This window comes from Canis lupus, chromosome 7 (genome assembly GCF_011100685.1).
Source record: "Canis lupus familiaris isolate Mischka breed German Shepherd chromosome 7, alternate assembly UU_Cfam_GSD_1.0, whole genome shotgun sequence".
Classification (NCBI taxonomy): Eukaryota; Metazoa; Chordata; class Mammalia; order Carnivora; family Canidae; genus Canis; species Canis lupus.
This window is the reverse complement of record NC_049228.1, coordinates 42,324,930-42,346,079: the sequence shown is the minus strand read 5'-3', so window position 1 is coordinate 42,346,079 and position 21,150 is coordinate 42,324,930. Positions and strand designations below refer to the sequence as shown.

The window sequence follows — 21,150 nt, the reverse complement described above, 5'->3', positions numbered from 1 at the left end:
GTGGGTGACAGCAGGTGCTCAGATCATTGGGTATGGCCCTGGCACCTGCTCTCCGACTCCTCCCCACCCTTCCTAGCCTGGACCCACCCAAACTCTCCTCTTGGAAGCCAGGGTGTCCTCAGGTGGCCTGAACCCCAGGTGCCTGTGCTCCCTTAGGCTGGGACCCGGCCCTCTGCCCACAGCTCTCACCTCAGTTGGGAAGTTAGGGTTTTACCGAGGGAGCCCTAAAGCCAAATAGCCTCCCCTTAGATCCAGCGCCCATTTTGGACAACCTGTTATCCTCCTCCAGAAGGTCCCCCATCTCACAACACCCTATCACTAGGTAGAGCTTAGACCTCCATCCCCAGGGGATGAGGGGGGGCAGGGGGCCCGGACAGACCTCTGGTGTCCCTTTAACTCTGTCTCCACTCCCAGGAACATTTGATTCAGACTTCAGCCCCCAGAGGCAAGTCCTTCAGGGCTTAGCCAGGTTGAGCCCCAGTCTCCACTCTCCCTAGCCCTCAGAGCCAGCTTGACTGCAGTGGTGCAGGTATGCAGGAGATGCGAGCTCGTGGCGCCCTCTGCAGGCATCCTGGGCACACTGCACAGTACTCAACCAACCTAGGGCCTCTACTCAAAGGGACTCAAATTCTTGACCAGAACTCTTTCAACTCACTTATCTCCATTGGGACGTCATCTCTACTTAGACACATCCTGTGTACATTATTTTGTGACTAGAAAGGCAGGTTCTTTCAACCAACCCACCTGTCTTTACTGCCCGTTACAAAGCACTGTGCAGAATACAATGCTCACCAAGGCACTGTGCACACCCTAAATCTCACACAATCCAGCCGGAGGGAAGGTGCCTAGATGCCCTCAAGGGACAGGTACTCTGGACAGAGAGGATCTTCTCAGGGCAGAGCAGAGTAGGACCTGAGAAACCATATCCTTCATTCCTATCAAGGGTGCCTCCAAGGTTGATGGCCTTGTCCTTACCGTTTTATCTCATTTTAATATTTTATTTGAGGCAGAGACATAGGCAGAGGGAGAAGTAGGCTCCCTATGGGGAGCCCGATGCAGGACTTGATTCTAGGACCCCAGGATCATGGCCTGAGCCAAAGGCAGATGCTCAACCACTGAGCCACCCAGTTGCCTGTTCCTATCATTTTATATACTCTGCTAAAACACAGCAAGTTCCGGGATGCCTGGGTGGCTCAGCGGTTGAGTATCTGCCTTCATCTCAGGACATGATCCTGGAGTTCCAGGATCAAGTCCCACGTCAGGCTCATGCATGGAGCCTGCTTCTCCTCCCTCTGCCTATGTCTCAGCCTCTCTCTGTGTCTCTCATGAATCAACAAAATCTTTAAAAAAATTTTTAAAAATGTAAAAAAAAATAAAACATAACAAGTTCCTAATCTCTTGTCTGTAAAACAGAGAAGAGAAATGAAGACTCCAGAACAAAGAGGATGGGGCAGTGACCAACCTTGGAGTCTTTCTGAACACAGGCATGTGTCCAAGTTGGAGTTGAACAAATGGGTCCAGAAAGGAACATCAGTGGGGAATTCCCTCCCAAGGACTTGGAAAAGGGGCAGGAGGCTTGTTTGCTCAGAGTAACAAAGTCCCCAGGGGTGTAAATGAACTCCATGGGGAGCTGGAGGGGTGAGGGTGCCTTTTCTTCCTTATTCTTCTGTTCCAAGATCTACTCTGGTTCTGATGGGCATAGAAGGCTTCCTGCATTACAGCCTCAACCCCTTGCCCAAAAGGTCAAGACGGCAGATCACTCACGCACTTCTTCTCTTCCATGAAACTTTCACACAAGTACTCACAGCACTGACGACAGTCAATAAATATTTGTTAAGAGATGAACCCTGGAGGAAGGTAAGCCCCACATCCCCAAGGTCTGCAAACAGCAGGTATCCATCTGCCATAAGTAACATTCTGCATACCCATGCAGGCCTTGGCAGAAGAAGCCACAGAATATCACAACTCACAGAACTACAAAGAATCAACTTTATTGGACAGTCAGGGTCAGTTTCTCTTTTTGCCCTTCCCCGTGACCTTGGCTGGTGTGAGAACTGGAGTTGCTGCCTGGTACAGAGTAGAGGAGATCTTGTTGATGTAATACAGGCCAACCATGGAGAAGATAAAGCTACAGGGCAAAGATAAAAAGACTGTGGCATCAGTGTGTATGCTCCCAGCCTGGTGCCTCCTAGGGTCAACAGCAGCAGCAGCCTTAGGAAAATGGGGAAGGGGAAAGGAGGGAGGGCAAAGGGGGAGGGAGGGACAGGGAAGGTCTGAAATTACTAGAGGATCCAGCACCAAAGGACAGGATGCTGCACCCCTTATGCAGCTGTGAGGCACTTACCAAGTGGTGACGCACACTCGATGGATGAGGCCAGATGCAAAGAGAGCCAAAAGGAGGCAAAGAAGAACTGAGAAGGCAAGAGGGGACAAGGAGGGTGGTGGTCGGAATTGGAAACACCAAGCATTCATATGTGGAGTCTAGGAGAAATCTGGGGCCCTCTGAATCTTGGGGGATCTGCTTGGAGGAGTATGGCACAACATCAGCAGGACGATTTCAGACACGTTTAATGATGCCCAGGACACAAAGAGACATGTGCTCGTTACCAGCTCTGTCCCATCACTTCCCTATCCTGGCCTTCTTCTAATGTAAAGGAAAAGGAAAAGTGATACAGAATGTGAAGGGCAAGTTTTGCTCCCATTGGAAGTAGGCCTTTCCAACAAAAGCCAGCCACTAAGGATCAATTCATTACACTGGCTGGCCAGTGGTAGAAGTTGAGGGCCTCACTCCCTGGACACCATCGGAGGGCCGGGTATCTGGATGCATGTGTCCATGGAGGCAGGAAAGGGTCTTGGGCTATCTAGCATAAGACTGGAGAGAAAGTGGCAAGCTAGCCAGCAGGGCAGACACCACCTGCCCAGCTGGGGAGGCCAGGGTGGGAGAAGGGGGTCAAGAACCTTGCCCCACAACAAAGGTTTCTTTAAGAAACCCAGGAAGACGATACACATGGAAACAACATCTCAGAAGTCTAGAGGCTGCTGGACCAAAGGAGCTCTGGAAGGCTGCAACAGGGCTAGGTGGAGAGCCACCACCCAGAGGAGCACAATGACACGAGAGCTATGTGGCAGGTTTGCGTTCTAGCAGATGAAGGCTCCTCAGAGGCGGCATTGGCTGCCACTTTCAAATTCATGACATTCCTTAGGTGATCCTAAGGTGATACTCCAATTGCTTTATGAACTTAATTCTGTATAAATAACTAAATTATCAATTCTCCATTACATGAGCAATAACAAGTATCCTTTCAAAGAAATAATCTAACAATAATTCTAACTTGGTCAGGATTCCTGCTGACCAGAAATCTGGTGTATCTACTAGGGAAGCTCCTCACCATTATCTCAAATAAACAGAACCCACTGCCGCTGATTCAACTTCCCATCAGAACCCCTCAGTAAACTTGGTCCTGTTTCCACCCCCCACCTCCACCTCCCCCCAAGACTATGCAAAGCAAGCATGCAGGTGCCCAGTGTCCTCAGAACCCCCTGAGAACTGGGCTTCCTGCTTTCAGGCCCGAGTCCAAGCGCTCAGAGAGGCGCTGGATTCAAGGGTGGCCTTCTTCTTCTTCTTTTTTTTTTTTTTTTTTTTTTTTTTTGGTATTTCCTTCTTCTGAACAAACTTTACCACCCAAGCACCTGGGAAGTCAGCATTGTGTTGGGGGAGGTTACTCGACTCTCGTTTGCACTTACTCTCAGGGAAGATCTTTGCTTGGAATCCTTTGCCAAAAACCAGATTCTCCAGATTATTGAAGGCCTGGTGGAGGGAGTTAAGGGCAGGTGGAGCGAAGCGACGAGGCGGAACAGCGCCCCCCACCCTCCCACCTCCAGCAGCCCTGGAAGGATACGGTGAGCGAGAAGACGAACAGGCCGGAGCCCAGCAGGCCGCCCTGGATGGTAAGCCACTCGGTGGAGGCCAGCTGGCGGCTGTACATCTGCATCCCGGCGAAGAGCAGCAGGGACAGCAGGGACGAGAGCGCCAGCGAGGTGCCCGTGCCCACGGCTGGAGGGGAGGCGAGCATCAGAGGCGCAGGGTCGGGTCGGGCCCTCCCTGCCGCCCCTCGGGGTTGCGCACCCCCGCTGCGACCCTCCCCCCACGGCGTTCCCGGCCCCCGCGCCCTCCCGCCCCCGCGGCCCGGGACACGTCAGCTCTGCGGGCAGAGGACCGGGGCAGCCGGTGCGCCCCCGCCCCGTCCCGCCGGTCCGTAGGGGGACCCCGCCAGTCCTGTTACCCATCGCACGCTGCCCCCAGGCCCAGAAGGCACTTCAGGAAAGAAAGAGAGGCACCGAACCGCGGCGGCCGTCCGTGCGCATGCGCCAGCCCCGCTCGCGGACTCGCGGACTCGCGGGCCCCCAGGTCCTGCCCGCACTCCCTCTAGGCGCCTGGCCGCAGCGCCCCTGCCGGCACGGAGGAGGTATCGCGTCCAGGAGCGGCCTTGGCCACCGCCCTGGTCCCCTGCCCTTCCCCGCACTCCGAGAGTCGGCTGCCTTCCGCGCAAGACGCTGGGCTCATGGCCCATGGCCTCTAGCCCACTCCTGTCTTTCTTGCATTTATGTCATCTCTAGTGCCCGTTCCTCACACCTCCCTCCCCCGCGTTCGTTGCCTTGGCATCTCCCGTGGGCTCTTGCCCAAGTCCTCCGGTCCTCTTGCTCCGAAACTATCCTCCCGCTGTATGTAAGTAAGATTAGGGAGCCAATGAAGAGTGCGAACATAGGAAATGGCTCCCTCCCTCAAATACCATTCCATGTCACCCCCCCCCCCCCCGCGTCTCCAAAAGACCACGTGGGGAGAACTACTGCCCACCTCCTACCTCGACGGGCGCTGTTCGAAGCTGTCCCTGGAGCATGCGCAGTGACATCTCACCCCCCCCTCCCCACACCCCCACCAGGCTCCTGCATCAAGCCCAGGGTTCGCAGCCGCAGCCGGGATCGGGCACCCGGGGGCGGGTGGGCATGGTAGGGCCATGGCTGAGGGTGAGGATATGCAGACCTTCACTTCCATCATGGATGCACTGGTCCGCATCAGTGTGAGTTAAGGTGGGGTCGAGGGGAAGGGGAGGGGGAGCATAGGGGTCCGGGACAGGCCGGGACCTCGGCAGGTGGAGATGAGGCAGGTCGCTGGGATGTAGCCAGGGGGCTGGAGATGGCAGAAAGCACCGGGAGGGTCGGGGTGCAGACTGGAGAGGGTAATCCCGGGGGCAGCCCAGGGGTGAGTGCCGTGTAAGCGTCCATCTGCTGGGGTTTAAGGAACCCGGAGCTACCCGGATGCGGCGGGTGGGCCGGGGTAGCCGCCAGCAGTGCACCAAGCCTGGGGCTGCAGGGCCAACCGGCTATGCTATGAGGAGGGGGCGTGCGTGAGCTTGGACTGTTTCCAAGAAAACTGAGGCTAGGTGAGGGGCGCTGAAGGAGCCGCCCCAGGGTGCAGTTCCAAATTTGGACCCTTCCGTGAGACCCCACCCCACCGCGCCCCCACTCGGGGCTGCCTCTGAGCCCGCGGTTGTCATGGCAACCCGTGCCCGGCTCTCCCAGGGGCGGTGCCAACCCTGCTCCCCCCCACCACTTCCTTCCCCCTCCCTGCCTGTGCCTCCCTCCTTTGTGTCAGCTGCGCCCCTGACCGGGATGGCTGCGAAGAGAGGGACCAAGGTGAGGTGTGGGGGTGGGGCATAGCTTGAGGACCCCCTCCACCAAAAAAGGGAGGGGTACTTCCGGTGGGGAGGGGGCAAGTAGGCGGGCGCTTGTCTCCCTCAAGATTGGGAAGGGGCTTGTGACGAGTCCGGTTGCGCCGGGGAAAGGAGCGGGAGGGCCGGATGGTGCGGGTGGAGGGCAAAGGGAATGGGTTAGTGTCGGGGACCCGAGAAGACGGTTGGGGAGGTGAAGGATGGGGAATGGAGGCTGGGGCGGCTGCAGGCAGAGCCGCGGCAGGATGATGGACGCGGTGAGCAGGAGGATGGAGAGCGTGCGGCGCCTGGCTCTAGGGAGGAGTCACGCTGGGGAGAGGGGTTGCCAGAGAAGGGGGCGGGGGTCTGCATCAAGCTGCAGAATGGGCGGTGTCCTTGAGAGAAGCCGGCGGCCCAGAGGTGGGGGGATGGGGGCCGTGGCCAGGTGAGAGGGGCTGCAGGCCCAGCCCCCGCCGGGGGAGTGAAAGGGGTGGGGCTTGATGCTGGGGGAGGCAGGTGCTCCCACCCGGACCTCCAACCGCCCCTCCGTAGGCTTTAGCTGTCTGCTGTCTGCCGGAGGAAGACGGGCAGGAGCCGGTGCTGGGAAGGTCTGTGAGCCCGGCCCAGGCTCGTGGCTGGGGAAAAGCCCCAGATGGCTTGTTCTGCCCCTTCCTGACAACCTTTGGGCTTCTAAGGGCAGCTGAAAGGCTTGCTGAGATATGCCCAGGTGTCCATGCTCTGACCCAACTCCTGCTCCCTCCACAGACAAGCATGAAGAACATGGAAAAGGAGCTTCTGTGCCCAGTGTGTCAAGAGATGTACAAGCAGCCACTGGTGCTGCCCTGTACTCACAACGTGTGCCAGGCCTGTGCCCGGGAGGTGCTGGGCCAGCAAGGCTATATAGGCCATTGTGGGGACCCCAGCTCTGAGCCCACCTCTCCTGCCTCCACCCCTTCCACCCGAAGTCCCCGCCTCTCCCGCAGAACTCTCCCCAAGCCTGACCGCTTGGATCGGCTGCTTAAGTCAGGTGGGGCTGGGTCCTGTGGGGTGGGGGTGGGGATGGGGATGCTGGGATGTACATCAGGAAGCTGGAAGGGTCTGGCACTGTGCAGAGGGTGAAGACACCGCTCATGCAGGCTCTAATGGGAGCTGAGCTCTGGCACAATAAAAATTATTTTTTTAATTGAACAGACTTTCCCCATCCTCAGCCAGCTGTAACTCCTCCCTCCCTACCTCTCTGGCTCTTCCACAGGCTTTGGGACGTATCCCGGGCGCAAGCGAGGTGCTCTGCACCCCCAGGTGATCATGTTCCCGTGCCCAGCCTGCCAGGGTGATGTGGAACTGGGGGAGCGGGGCCTGGCAGGGCTGTTCCGGAACCTGACCCTTGAGCGTGTGGTGGAGCGGTACCGCCAGAGTGTGAGTGTGGGTGGTGCCATCCTGTGCCAGCTGTGCAAGCCCCCACCGCTAGAGGCCACCAAGGGCTGCACCGAGTGCCGGGCCACCTTCTGCAACGAGTGTTTCAAGCTCTTCCACCCCTGGGGCACCCAGAAGGCCCAGCACGAGCCCACCCTGCCCACCCTCTCCTTCCGCCCCAAGGTGAGCCCGCTAGGAGAGGGACCTGGCAGTGTTGGGTGGGTGGGCGCCCGGCGCTGTGGGCTTCTGAGGGGAGGTGGGCAGAGGTTTGCCTTGGCCAGGCTCCTTCTTCTGTGACAAAAGAAAGGGACTGGATAAATCTTTAAACATCTTGGAGCCCCAATCTTCTGTGTGTGGAATGAGAATGATAAAATCTGCCCTGCAATACCCATACCTTGGGGTTTGTGGACAGGATCACATGAGGTAGTTGGTGAAAGCTCCCCGTCAACAAAGATCTGGCTGCATTCATTCATTCAGCGACCAAATATTTATCAAGCACCCTGTGCCTGGCGCTATTCTAAGCAATGGGGATGGGCAGGGAGCAAGATGGACAAGGTTAATTATTAGCCATGAGGCAGAGATTAATTATCATTATTATTGCCCTTAGGACACATGTCCGTGTAGACGAAGGGAGGGTGGCGGCTGGGCTCCCTTCCGAGCCTTTGCCACCAGTAGGTGGCGCTGCAGGGCACCCCCGGCCCCTCTCCCCATTCCCCTCTCTCCTCTCCTGGCTCCAGCAGCTGGTAGAGGCAGGGCTCCGCACTGCTTCTGCGTTAGGTCAGCGGCCTTAAACTCACCCTTGGCTGATCATGTCGTTGGTCTCTCTGTCCCTAGGGCCTGATGTGCCCAGACCACAAGGAAGAGGTGACCCATTACTGCAAGACATGCCAGCGGCTGGTGTGCCAGCTCTGCCGGGTGAGGCGCACCCACGGCGGACACAAGATCACGCCAGTGCTGAGTGCCTACCAGGCCCTCAAGGTGAGGACCCTGCCTTACTCAACCTTGGTGCTAAGCCACACGCATACCCTCTCACACCGCCTCCTGACTGCTGGCTTCTGCCGAGTGAGGCATGATGCCCACCTCTTTCTTCCCCCTCAGGACAAGCTGACAAAGAGCCTGACATACATCCTGGGAAACCAGGACACAGTACAGACCCAGATCTGTGAGCTGGAGGAGACCGTGAGGCACACTGAGGTGAGGGAGGGCACGGAGGTGGGCCTGCAGATAGGCACGGCCCAATCCCCTGGTCGAAAGCTCAGGGAGCCCACGTGTGGTCCACGGATGTGTCTGGTTCAACCAGGCTAGCAGGAACAACAGTGCCCCAGGCCAGGCTGTACCTGGGGCTACAGTGGGGACGGGGTGGCTATCACCCAGGGCAAGGATAGTTTAGGGAGCCCTGGGGACATAGCTCAGATGCCCTCAGGCTCTGCTGCCTGCTGAGGATGGCACATGTCCCTGGAGCTAGGGTAAGGCTATGGTCTCTGATACCTGCTGCCAGGTCACTTGAGTAAACTGACCTGGGGACAGACAATAAGGGTGGCCCGGAGGCCAGTAAACATTAGTGCAGTCCAAGTGGACATTAGTGCAGTCATAGTCTCTTTTATTTGGGGGACTCCTTATAGGGTCAGGATTATGGTGTGGGCATCCAGGAAGGTTGGCACAAAGTCTCAGGAGCTGAGCCCATCTGGGTGTGCAGGTGCTGTTGCAATAGGGCCGTGAGCCTGGAATGGGTGGGTAGGATTTGCTTGGGGCCTTCGTCATCCTAGCTGTGCTGTGGTGCCCCAGGAGGCTGGCATAGGCTGGCACAGGTGCTGCCTTCAAGAAGGTAGTGAGTGTTGCTCTTTGGGCAGGTGAGTGGTCAGCAGGCCAAGGAGGAGGTGTCCCAGCTGGTTCGGGGACTGGGGGCTGTGCTGGAGGAGAAGCGGGCATCACTACTCCAGGCCATTGAGGAATGCCAGCAGGAGCGGCTGGCCCGTCTGAGCGCCCAGATCCAGGAGCACCGGAGCCTACTGGATGGCTCAGGTCTGGTGGGCTATGCCCAGGAGGTTCTTAAGGAGACAGACCAACCCTGCTTTGTGCAAGCAGCCAAGCAGCTGCACAACAGGTACACGGGCACAGCACAAGGGCACAGGCTCCTAGGGGCAGGGGCATCATGGGTGCAGCCACTGTGGAAGACAGCCTCCAGAGTGCTGCCCAATGGAGAGATGAGCCCTGAGGGGGTTTGTCCAGCCAAGCTGATATCCAGCTGGCCTGAAGGGACAAGGAAGTGACCTAAGCAAGTGCCAAAGCTCTAGGGATGGGCGAGGCAGAATCAAGGGGCAGGGCAGCTGCCCACACAGCAGTGCCTGACCCTTGCCTGCCCGCATCCCAGGATTGCCCGGGCCACGGAGGCCCTCCAGACGTTCCGGCCAGCTGCCAGCTCCTCCTTCCGCCATTGTCAGTTGGACGTAGGGCGTGAGATGAAGCTGCTGACAGAGCTTAACTTCCTACAAGGTGAGGAGGTGGCCGGGGTGGCCCCGCGCCCAATTAGAGCCTTCCTCCCTTCTTTCCCAGCAGCGGGCCCGGGGGGCAGTGCCCACCGGGGACCTCCCTGGCCTCCTGCCCAGCCTGGCCAGCTGCCCCTCCCACCTCACCCACCCGGCCACACTGTCCCACCGCGCTCAGCGCTGCTTCTCCCTCTCTTTGTTTGTAGGCTGTGGCCACCGCGGACTCTGCTCCGGAGCACCCCAGGCAAGTCAGCGGCCCTGCCCCGGGGGCCCTGCCCTGCCGCCCCCACTCAGCTCGGCCACCCACTCATTGCTTCCTTCTCTGTCTTGCCCTCACCAAACTCTTGGTCCTCCTCCCACCCCCCTGCCCTAGTCCCCTTTGTCTCTCTCTGCCTGCCGTAGGCTCCTGCCTCATCCCTGCCCTTCTGACCTTTTGTCCTTGGGATCCTTGCCCTCTGGACTTTACTTCTCTTTCCCTTGGCCTTTGTCTCCTGCCATTGTCAAGCTGATGCTTGCCCTTTGCTGTCCCCTTCTCTGCCTTGCTGACTCTCACATCTGTCTCCCTCCAACTCCACCCCTCCTTCCTGTCCAGTGCCCTTTTTCCTGGGTCCAAGTGGCCTCTGCCTGCCTTTCTCCACGGCTTCTCTTTATTCATAGAATTTAAAAGGTCGTAGAAAGAAGGGTCCCCATCTGGTCTAAGACCATTTTTGACAGAGGAGGAAACTGAGACCCAGAAATGGGAAGCAACTGCCCCAAGGCTGGAGCTGGGCAAAGGGCAGTCCAGGACCCGCACGAGGCCTCCTGCCCTCTGCGAGTGCACGCCAACACACCTCTCCCCTGCTCCTTTGGGCTCTGCCCTACCCCTCCCTGCCAGGCACCCAGGTGGCCTCATCTCCAGCCCCCTCTCACCCACACTCACCCCCCCGGCCCCCGCTGCTTTCCCCTTTCCTGCCTGCCCTCCATGCCAGGCCCATGACCAGGCCCCGACTGACCCCAGCTGTCTCTCCCAACAGTGCCCGAGGCTCCCGTCATTGACACCCAGCGCACCTTTGCCTACGACCAGATATTCCTGTGCTGGCGGCTGCCCCCCCACTCGCCACCTGCCTGGCACTACACCATCGAGTTCCGGCGTACCGATGTGCCTGCCCAGCCAGGCCCCGCCCGCTGGCAGCGGCGGGAAGAGGTGAGGGGCACCAGTGCCCTGCTCGAGAACCCTGACACAGGCTCTGTGTACGTGCTGCGTGTCCGCGGCTGCAACAAAGCTGGCTACGGCGAGTACAGTGAAGATGTGCACCTACACACACCCCCGGCACCTGGTGAGTGGGCAGATGGGGGGCACTGTATGGCACCTCCAGGGCGCAGGGTGTGTGGGGACCCACGAGCCCTACTGACAGCTGGTGCTGGGCAGGCACTGGACAGACAACAGTGGGCTGTGCTCCCGGACCCTGGGGCTAGGCTGCCTGGGTTCACATCCCCACTCTGCCTCTTGCCAGAGGTGGCCCTGGGCGAGTCGTGTGCCCCCACTGAACTCCCAGTCCCTCTTCTGTAGGGACAGTGACAGTGTCTGTGAGAATGAAGCCAGGTGAGTTCCCAGCTCCCACTAAGAACTCCATGATGGCAGCTCTCCAGGGGGGCCCAGCTGGGGGGTGCGCTGCAAGGTGTAGGTTGGAGGTAGGGGGCATAGCACCAGCTGGAACAGAGCAGCAGTGGGGACTCTCTGGGGGGCTAGCCATCAGAGAGGGGTGGGAGGAAGCCCTGCAAGTCCTCTAGGTCTGGGGAACCAGTGTCTGGGCCCACCACTAAAACTCTTCCTGGGATCTCGGGCCCATTTGGGATGCTCTTCTTTTCTCCCTGTGTTCTCCATTGCGATTCTGTAGGCCCTGGTCCCTGGAGCCCCCACCCATCCCTGGCAGCATGTTTCACGTTCCACAATCTTCCAGTGTCCTTTGCTGACACCTCACGGCCTCCACGGCCTCCCTGGCCGGTGTTGAGGCCAGTGTTCATCACCTGACGTCTCTCCTTTGTTACCCTCCCCGACTGCAGTCCTGCACTTTTTCCTCGACGGCCGCTGGGGGACAAGCCGGGAGCGTCTGGCCATCAGCAAGGACCAGCGAGCAGTACGGAGTGTGCCGGGGCTGCCACTGCTGCTGGCTGCGGAGCGGCTGCTCACCGGCTGCCACCTGAGCGTGGACGTGGTCCTGGGCGATGTGGCTGTGACCCAAGGACGCAGCTACTGGGCCTGTGCCGTGGACCCGGCCTCCTACTTGGTCAAGGTGGGCGTCGGCCTGGAGAGCAAGCTTCAGGAAAGCTTCCAGGGTGCCCCCGATGTGATCAGCCCCAGGTCAGGCCTCTTGGGGGGTGGCATGGGGGCCCAGGTGGGGGAGCTGAGGATGGGATGGGGGTGGTGAGGGGAGCTCCCACGGGCTTGGGGGGCAGTGGGGGACTCTAGGAGCATGGATGCCAGGCTGAGGCCTGTGGCTGGGGCAGGCGGGGGCTTAGGGGAAGGGCTTGGAGAATTGGTTTTCCAAGGAGGAGCATATGGCTGGGAGAGGGGGCCATCCACTTGCTCCATCTGTCCTCAGGACCACCACACCATCTCTCCGAGCCTCTGCGCCTCCCAACACCCTGTTCCAATGCATTTTCTCCACGAAACCCTCTCTCCTCCTTCACCATGTCTGTTCTCAACATCCTGAGATCCTTCCCTGAAAATGTCCACCTCCATCTCCTCTCTTGCCAACGCCTGTTTAACACCCCCTAATACATGCACTTCTCCAAACCCTTCCTCCCAGCACTCCCTTAGCAATCTCTAAATACCCCATTTCTCTGCAGTACTCTCCTGCCAACATCAATCCCCCCAACCCTGTGGCGCCCCCAGCCCCCTCCATCCCACCTCCCTCCCAACACCCACCTCCCCGACCACCTTCTCTCTCCAGCCCCTCAGTGACGAAACCCTCATCCTTGAATGCTCCTTGAGGGCCTCACCAGCATGATGTCCCCATGTCCCCACATGGTTCTCCTTGCTACTTGCTCATCTCCTGTCTTCCTGGGACACTTGATCCCCAGCTAGTCCCTCCTTCTCCGCCACCTCCCTGCCAGTGTGCCTGCTTTCAATATCCCTCTCCCGCTAGACTCACACCCGCAGCCCCACATTTTCATCGCTGTGTCTGCACACATCCTCTCAGTACCCCAAATGGATCCTTTCAACCACTTGCTCCCTGACATTCCATCCTCATGGGCTCAGGCCTCTGCCCCCACCCACCCACCCGGAGTGCCACACCCCTCCCCCCCAACACTCTCCTACCCAACTCCACTTCTGCAGGTACGATCCGGACAGTGGGCATGACAGTGGTGCCGAGGATGCCACAGTGGAGGCGTCCCCGCCCTTCGCTTTCCTGACCATCGGCATGGGCAAGATCCTGCTGGGGTCTGGGGCCAGCTCAAATGCAGGGCTGACAGGGCGGGATGGCCCTGCTGCCAGCTGCACTGTGCCCCTGCCACCCCGCCTGGGCATCTGCCTGGACTATGAACGGGGCCGCGTCTCCTTCCTGGATGCTGTGTCCTTCCGTGGGCTCTTGGAGTGCCCTCTGGACTGCTCAGGGCCTGTGTGCCCTGCCTTCTGCTTCATTGGGGGTGGTGCAGTGCAGCTTCAGGAGCCCGTGGGCACTAAGCCTGAGAGGAAGGTCACCATTGGGGGCTTTGCCAAGCTGGACTGACCCTTTCTGGCCCCTCCTGGGCCCTGGTCCCCAGGCCTGCTGGAGCTGGGTTATTCCTCCGGCAGCTTCTCCCCAAACTCTTCCTGCCATGTCGTCCTGTCCCTTTCCCTATGTCTGTGTATTCCTGGGGCCTTCTCTTGACCAAGGGACTCTCCCCTGCTCACCCTTCTAGATGTCCCCCATTCTCTCCATTGCCTGTTAAGCCAGGCTCCAGCCCCCACCAAGTCTCTGCCCCACACCCTGCCCATGGCATCTTACCCAATTCACGGAGAGAGCCCCTGCCCCATCCTTGTCCTGTACCCCTCCCCAGGCTGACTGGGAGGGAAGGCATCTGGAACACTGGGCATGGCCCCCAGCTCTGCGCTCTGCCCTTGGCCCTGCCCAGCTCCCTGCCCCATGGATGCTGAGCTCCAGCCTCGGGGCAGGCAGGCACTCCCTGGTGAGAGGATGGGGGCCCCTGTCATCCTGCTTGAGTTGTCCAGGTCCCATGTCCCTCAGCCGCATGCCTGTATCTCTCCTCCCTCTTGCATGCTTCACCCTGTCCCACACCCATGCCAACGTGCCAAGTCTCCCTTGGGGCCCCAGCTGAAGTTGGGTGTCCCCAGTGGGTTCGGCTAGGCAAGGCCTTTGGGGCTCCCTGCTGCCCCTGCAGTGGGCACTGCCAGGCCTGTGCCAAGCAACAGCTGTTATTTTCATGGTTTATAAACAATAAATGACGTTGCCAGGCACATCTCTGCCTTCCCTGAACCTGACCATCCCTTTTCATTTCTGCGCTGGGTGTGACAGGTGGGAAGGATCCAGGGAGCTCCGCTACTGCTCAGAACAGGGGTGCTCAGGGGATCTGCTGCCCAAGGGAAGGAGATCCCAAGCCAGGTGCTCCCAACCCTCCTCCAGCCACACGTTCTGGCTCAGGCTCCAGGTGACAGTGGCCTTCAGGGGGTATATTGTGCTGGTGGCTGAAGGCCATGCCAGGGCCAAGGCCCCCAGGGCATGTGGTGAGGGGGGCAGGCACCGTGCCTGGGCCCAAAGGGTCAGGGAACCAGAACCACTTCCCCATTCCCAAGGTGCCTAGAGCAGACCCTGCTGGCCAGGGAGGGGGCCAGGCCTGGCGTCAGCGTCCGGATCTAATGCTGTGCTTATCGTGGCCTGTTGACTCTATGTTGACTCTGCCTGTGTTATCACTGCCCACGGACTTACTTCACACCCTGGCAGCTAAGAATAGAGCCGCCTATGGGCACTGGGCCAAGGGGAGGCAAGGGCGTGGCTGCCACCAGCCCCCAGCCTGAGGAGAGGGGAGAGCCAGGGGTGCAGGTAGAGCTGGGTCACACTGACTTCGGGTCATGCTGGCCTCCAAGCCAACTCAGTTTCGTTTCCTCCTTCCTTGTGTGCCACCAGGGATGCCAGAGGTGACCTGTGCCCCAATGTCATCTCTCCACGTCTCCTGCTTTCCAGACAAAGCCTATTCCTTGCCTTCTTTCCCTGCCCCCAACTCCTGCAAAGATCCCTTCCAACGCCCCCCCAGCCTGCCCCCCACCTATGGGTCACAGATGACAGATCCAAAATTGGCAGTCAGCACAGATGAGGTCCCCATTTTATTCAGCCATGGTCTGGTTTGTACTTCCAACCCGGGGCTTTCTGGGTCAGTCCTCCTGGGAGCCCCTGTCCCCAAGGGGCTCGGATGGGCTTCATCAGCAGGGCTGACATGGGGTAGGGGACATGGTGGGGTCTGTGAACAGCCCACCTGAACCCCCTAGTTCACCAGCCCAGAACACAGTTGAGAGGAGAGGACTCTGGTGGGGGTCTGGGGGAGGCAAGTGGCATTGTCATCTGGACCGCTGGGCAGGCAATGTGCTCCTACAAGTTGGCAGAAGTGGCTGCTGGGTTCGGGTTCATGTAAGAGAGGCTGCTGCCCCCATTGCCTGCAGAAACCTGGGTGGAGGGAGGAGACATGGGCTGAGAAGCTGTGGGTTTCCTGGGAGGAAGTGGCTCCTGGATCACACCACAGGGTGGGGTAATAGGTCCGAGAGTCTAACTCTCAAAGGGTTAATTAGGAGAGCACCTGCTGGGCACTAGCAGCAGCCAGGTGACTGTAAACAGGGCGCAGGGCCACTCCTCCTCCCTCTGGTCCCCTTCACTGCCCCCCTCGGCTCTCAGCAGCCCCCTCGCCCTCCCCTACTGCCCCTTTCTCCTTCCATCGCGCTCCTCCAGCCCAAGCAGGAGTATCTGCCTCTGTAAGACTGGGAGAAGGAAGTCTCTGAGCAAAGAAAACAGGCTCAAGGGAAGGAAATTCCCCTCCCCCGACCTGGAGTGTCGCTCAGGTGGCCCAAGTAATTATTGACTAGGTCCTGGAGAGAAAGGCCAGGTGAGAAACAAGGAGGAGGGGTCCTCATTTCCTCCAGACTCCTGAGAACCCCTTGGCACCCAGGCTCACCTGGATGGGTTATACTTCTCCCCCACATCAGAGACCCCCTCTATTCCTGCCAGACTTTCTAAATCCACTCTCTGCTCCTAGGAGCTAAATGAATAGGGGCACAGGTGCTCATCCTGCATTGATGGCGTCACATCCCTTTCATCCTGGGTCCCAGGGAGCAGCTTGTGCTGCCAGTTCAGCGGAGCGGGGAATGCTGCTTTGGAAATGCTGGTCGTGGGGACACTCTCTTTTGAGATCCCCTTCCTCTCAAGGTCTCCTCCCCTCCCCCCGCTGTTCCACCCCACCCCTCCTGCCTCCGTGGGCCGCCACCACCACCACCACTTACTTGGTGCCCCTCTCCTATTCTACCTTCTCTGAGCATTTTCAGAAGCCCCGCACAGCCCAAACCTCTGCCTCCCTCCACCTGCGGGGCCCTCCTCACCTCCTCATAGGGGCTGCGTCTATTACCGCCAGGGGGCACATAGCGCCCATGGGTGTGGTAGGTGGGGTACTCGCTCATAGGATGGTAGGCGTCTCGGGTTGGAAAGATGTCCAGCTGCCCACAGTTCTTTCGGCGGCACTGGCACACAGTCTGGGAGAAACAGGGTGTTATGGGAGGCCATGGAGTTTCTTCTAGCAGGGGGGCTTCTGGCCAGGGCTGGAGACCTAACACTTACCAGGGCAACAACATAGATGATGGCGAGTGCAACCAGAACACAGACCAGCACCAGCAGGGCAATGCCCCAGCCAGGAACCCCAGACTTGAACGGGGCAGAGGAAGGGAAGGACACATCTCGCACTAAAAGGAAAAGTAGGGGTCAGAATATTCTTCCAAAGGAATGACCTTCCGTATTAACACCCTGGGGGACAGTAGGAACCCAGGTGCTGGAGAGAGGGGCCCCCGGAGACAGAAACAGAGACATGGTGCTGGGCCACAGCTGGGAAAGGTGGCCTCACCACTAATACTCGAGATGTTCAGGTTATATCTGGCTCCTTCTTTGCTGTCTTCAAACTGTGTCTTCACCTTGTTGGCATCAGTGGCACCATTTCGGAAGGCCAGAGTTGATTCTACCACCACAGATCCGGGTCTGCTCACAGGGAAAGCGGTGACTCAACCATAAGTCCCACCTTCAGGCGCAGAGACTCCCCCAACCAAGGCAACCTGCCCCTCCCCCACACAGGTTCCACACCCAGAACCCCCTACCTGAATCTGATGTTATAAAGGCCCAGGAAATATTCCTGTCCATAAATCTGCAAAAACTGGGGTGAGAATGGAAGGACTAAGGCTTGAGGCAAACAGTCCAGGCAGTTTGGAGGCTGCTGTGGGGGGAGCATGGAGCACAGAAGAATAAAGACACCTACTCACCAATTCAGAAATGTTCCTCTGCAGCTCCTGGTAGTAGTTGCTGCTGGGATTTTCCAGAGAAGAATTAAACTGGAGGTTCAAAATGGAAAAGGACAGGAAGAAGAAGGAGATCCTAATAGACTGGGGAGAAGTGCTATGATTGGAGGAGATGGGAGGTTCCATGTTATGGTTAGTGGTACTGGCGGTAGTCCTGGTGGTGTGGCTGCTGGCCCAGGATGAGGAGCTGAGTTTTCCCAAGGTGGAGGTGGAGCTTGAGGCTAGGCTGGTGGTGGAGGATGAGGTGCCATGCTGTGCTGGGGTGGTGGTGGAGCCTGAGACAGGGCTGCCGGTAGGGGATGAGGAGGTGGAGCTTGAGGCTGGGCTGCTGGTCAAGGATGAAGAGCTATGCTTTCTCAAGGTGGAGGTCAAGCTTGGGGCTGGGCTGCTGGTCAAGGATGAAGAGCTATGCTTTCTCAAGGTGGAGGTCAAGCTTGGGGCTGGGCTGCTGGTCGGGGATGAGGTGCCATGCTGTGCTGGGGTGATTATCGAGCCTGAGACAGGGCTGCTGGTCAAGGATGAGGAGCTGTGTTTTCCCAGGCTGGTGGTCGAGCTTGAGGCTGGGCTGCTGGTCAAGGACGAGGAGCTATGCTTTCTCAAGGTGGAGGACGAGCTTGAGGCTGGGCCGCTGGTCGGGGATGAGGTGCCATGCTGTGCTGGGGTGATTATCGAGCCTGAGACAGGGCTGCTGGTCAAGGATGAGGAGCTGTGTTTTCCCAGGCTGGTGGTCGAGCTTGGGGCTGGGCGGCTGGTTGGGGATGAGGAGCTGAGTTTTCCCAGGCTGGTGTTTGAGCTTGAGGCTGGGCTGCTGGTCAAGGACGAGGAGCTATGCTTTCTCAAGGTGGAGGTTGAGCTTGAGGCTGGGCTGCTGGTCAAGGATGAGGAGCTATGCTTTCTCAAGGTGGAGGACGAGCTTGAGGCTGGGCCGCTGGTCGGGGATGAGGTGCCATGCTGTGCTGGGGTGATTATCGAGCCTGAGACAGGGCTGCTGGTCAAGGATGAGGAGCTGTGTTTTCCCAGGCTGGTGGTCGAGCTTGGGGCTGGGCGGCTGGTTGGGGATGAGGAGCTGAGTTTTCCCAGGCTGGTGTTTGAGCTTGAGGCTGGGCTGCTGGTCAAGGACGAGGAGCTATGCTTTCTCAAGGTGGAGGTTGAGCTTGAGGCTGGGCTGCTGGTCAAGGATGAGGAGCTATGCTTTCTCAAGGTGGAGGACGAGCTTGAGGCTGGGCCGCTGGTCGGGGATGAGGTGCCATGCTGTGCTGGGGTGATTATCGAGCCTGAGACAGGGCTGCTGGTCAAGGATGAGGAGCTGTGTTTTCCCAGGCTGGTGGTCGAGCTTGGGGCTGGGCTGCTGGTCAAGGACGAGGAGCTATGCTTTCTCAAGGTGGAGGACGAGCTTGAGGCTGGGCTGCTGGTCGGGGATGAGGTGCCATGCTGTGCTGGGGTGATTATCGAGCCTGAGACAGGGCTGCTGGTCAAGGATGAGGAGCTGAGTTTTCCCAGGCTGGTGGTCGAGCTTGAGGCTGGGCTGCTGGTCAAGGACGAGGAGCTATGCTTTCTCAAGGTGGAGGACGAGCTTGAGGCTGGGCTGCTGGTCAGGGATGAGTTGCCTCCCTGTGCTGGGGTGATTATGGAGCCTGAGACAGGGCCCTCTTCCTCCTTCCTGTTAGTCTCCCTCTCTCTTCCCACACCCTCTGATCTTAGCTGTCCATTTCTCCAATCCTAATATTTACCTCTCCCGACTCCCACCACCTCCCCAGACTTCTCTCCAGGTCACTGTAAGGTCCTGGTGCCAGCTCTCCTGAGGGGCTGACTCTCCCATCTGTCCTTAGCCTCTCTCCATTCCGGCACAGACTGGGTCACCCCTGTCTGCAAATTCTGCCCCTGGGGGTGCGATCCGCTAGGAAAGAAAACCCACAGAATGGCTGGGAAGACCCCATGAGCAAGGCAGCCCCCATCTTGTGCCCCTCACCTGTAAGCTCTCGGGTTACCAGGAGCAGGAAGAAGAAAGGGGCCTGGAAGCTTGGAATCATGGTGGTGGTGAACTGGGTGGGAGGAGGTGGAACAGTTTCAGGAAGGCGCTGCGTGTGAGGTGGAGCGATCACAGGCGCCTGCTGCTTTATACCGGTCCCCAGCCCGCCCTAGACTCCCTGCGAGCAGGTGACAGGTAACAAAACTCCACCCCTTCCCCCTTTCCTTACCTCCGACTTCTTCCTCCTCCTCCCCAACCATTCCTGGGCCCTCCTGGAGGGTACCTGGGCTCCCATCACTCAACCCTCTGACAACCTGTTTGTTCTCCAAATGGTCTACTCCTTCTACCAACCACTCCCTGGCTCCAGAAGGCAGTGGAGGAGTGGGGGGAGTCCAGGACCTGGGTCTCCCGGGCTCCCCGTTTAGCCTCAGGGCGACAATCAGGGTGAGAAAAGGAACAGAGGAATGGGCTACGTCAGACCCGGACAGCAGGCCGAGGAAGCCCACCCTTAGGTCCCTCACCCCACTGCCTCATTTTCACCGGGTCCCTGGAAGCCGCCCTGCGGGGGCTGGGGAGGAGCGAGACGGCTCGAAAAAGGGTGGACCGGGTGCCACTCGTGAACCCCCTCCCCCCGCCACTTTCCGGAATCTCTGCTCCTCGGCCAGTCCCAGCCGCTCCCTGTCCCGTTCCTCACGCAGGTCCCCCGAAACCCACAGTCCCCGCCCCTGCAGCAGCCCGCGTGCCCTCCTCAGCTTCTCTGGAGGCGGGGGCGGGGGTTAGAACCCCTTCAAGCTCCGCGGGACCCCGGGGTCTTTCCTGTCGGATCCTCGGTCAGCGGCGGGCCGGGCTCTCCTGCCCCCTGGCGGCCCCCGGGAGCCTGGCAGCCGTGCGCGCGGGAACCGGGGGCGCCGGGGTCTCGGGAGAAAGCAGCGTGCTAGAGCGCGGCCGGAGGGGCCGAGGCGGGAGGTCGGGGAGACGCGGGCCCCGGCGCGCAGGTCAGGGGCTCGCCCGCAGAACGCAGGGACGCGCGGCTCAGTCCACGGAGGGGCTGTCGGCGATAGGGGACCCCGGGGCGCGTGGGGCGGGGTCCCAGGGAGCCGGCGCTCGGTGGGTGGGGCCCTGAGGTACGCGGTAGGGGCGCCCAGGTATGTGGGAGAGGACAGCGGAATGTGGGAAGGGAAATGGGTCAGGTTAATGACTCACTTAGCAGGCAGGGACTAGGTGGGGCAACAGAATGGTATTTGGGGGCCCCCGAGCGACGCTGGGGGGCGGCAGGCTCTGCTGCGACCACGGGCCGTCTGTGTGGGGGCGTGATGGGGGTGCAAGGAGGACGAGGGCAGGAATGTCTGGCGCGGGGAGGTATTTGGGGCACAGAGCACATGGAGCGCGGGGGTCGGGCCCCCTCCGGAGGCTACATCCCCCCAGTTCTCGGTGGCCGCGAGTACAGGCTGGACAAGGAACTTTCAGGGCACTCGGGTGCGGTGGGGCTGGAAGAAGCCGGGCGGCCAGGCGGGGCGCGCGGCCCGGGGGTGGGGAGGGGGTTGGCGCGGAGGCCCCCCCACCCGCCCGCGGGAGAAAGCGCTAGCATCTAAGTGGGCGGGCCCAAAACTTCGGCCCCGTCGTTGCCTGGCAACAGCCATTCAGTCCGGTTGCTGGGACACGCGTCACCATGGCGACAGCTCCGCGCCGCCCGCTCCGAGTATTTAAAGAGCAAGCGCGCGCAACGGCTGGGTGTCGGAAAGCAGTTTTCCGGGCCACCGCGGTCTCCCCTCCGGCCTCCGCGTCCCCCCACGACCGTCCCCTCCCCCTCGTTCAGGCGCCAAGTCTCTGGCCTCCAGGGTGGACCCGACTCCCCAGCGCGACACCGTTCCTGGGGCTGGTCCGGCTGCAGGCGGTGCGGAGCGGGATCCCGGGCCCCGGGTGGGCGGGAGGGACGGGACGCGGTGCAGTGTTGTTCTCTCCCCCGCCAATATTGCACTCGTCCCGGCCTCCGGCCCCCCCGGCCCCCCGGCCTCCCCCTCGCCCCGAGCGGCCCAGCTCCAGCCCTCC

At 59.8% G+C, this 21,150-nt stretch overlaps 3 protein-coding genes and 1 non-coding gene across 7 annotated transcripts; 2 read left to right on the top strand and 2 right to left on the bottom strand.

Moving 5' to 3' along the window:
* Positions 1-1,976: 1,976 nt before the first annotated feature.
* KRTCAP2 (keratinocyte associated protein 2) lies at positions 1,977-4,335 on the bottom strand. Its single transcript, NM_001160122.1, has 5 exons — positions 4,284-4,335; positions 3,900-4,054; positions 3,745-3,808; positions 2,345-2,411; positions 1,977-2,128 (listed from the first exon to the last, which is right to left on the bottom strand). The coding sequence occupies exons 1-5, from the start codon at positions 4,285-4,287 to the stop codon at positions 2,008-2,010; spliced, it is 411 nt and encodes a 136-aa protein (NP_001153594.1). The 5' UTR covers positions 4,288-4,335; the 3' UTR covers positions 1,977-2,007.
* Positions 4,336-4,918: 583 nt separating this feature from the next.
* Positions 4,919-14,067, top strand: TRIM46 (tripartite motif containing 46). 4 transcript variants are annotated; one of them, XM_038543134.1, is made up of 10 exons: positions 4,919-5,078; positions 6,474-6,735; positions 6,961-7,304; positions 7,956-8,099; positions 8,220-8,315; positions 8,972-9,225; positions 9,493-9,614; positions 10,621-10,923; positions 11,651-11,948; positions 12,927-14,067. In XM_038543134.1, the coding sequence occupies exons 1-10, from the start codon at positions 5,016-5,018 to the stop codon at positions 13,318-13,320; spliced, it is 2,280 nt and encodes a 759-aa protein (XP_038399062.1). In that variant the 5' UTR covers positions 4,919-5,015; the 3' UTR covers positions 13,321-14,067. The 4 variants fall into 4 exon arrangements, with proteins under 4 accessions (XP_038399062.1, XP_038399064.1, XP_038399061.1 ...); XM_038543133.1 differs by lacking the exon at positions 4,919-5,078 and adding an exon at positions 5,125-5,694; XM_038543136.1 differs by lacking the exon at positions 6,474-6,735 and having other exon boundaries at positions 4,953-5,078.
* An 815-nt stretch (positions 14,068-14,882) lies between these two features.
* Positions 14,883-19,198, bottom strand: MUC1 (mucin 1, cell surface associated). The gene is made up of 8 exons (NM_001194977.1): positions 19,102-19,198; positions 17,953-18,748; positions 17,097-17,319; positions 16,935-16,990; positions 16,688-16,818; positions 16,408-16,529; positions 16,173-16,322; positions 14,883-15,249 (listed from the first exon to the last, which is right to left on the bottom strand). The coding sequence occupies exons 1-8, from the start codon at positions 19,160-19,162 to the stop codon at positions 15,175-15,177; spliced, it is 1,614 nt and encodes a 537-aa protein (NP_001181906.1). The 5' UTR covers positions 19,163-19,198; the 3' UTR covers positions 14,883-15,174.
* A 1,832-nt stretch (positions 19,199-21,030) lies between these two features.
* Positions 21,031-21,093, top strand: MIR92B (microRNA mir-92b). The gene has a single exon (NR_049345.1). It is a non-coding gene; the product is annotated as a microRNA mir-92b (primary transcript).
* The last annotated feature ends 57 nt before the right edge of the window (positions 21,094-21,150 follow it).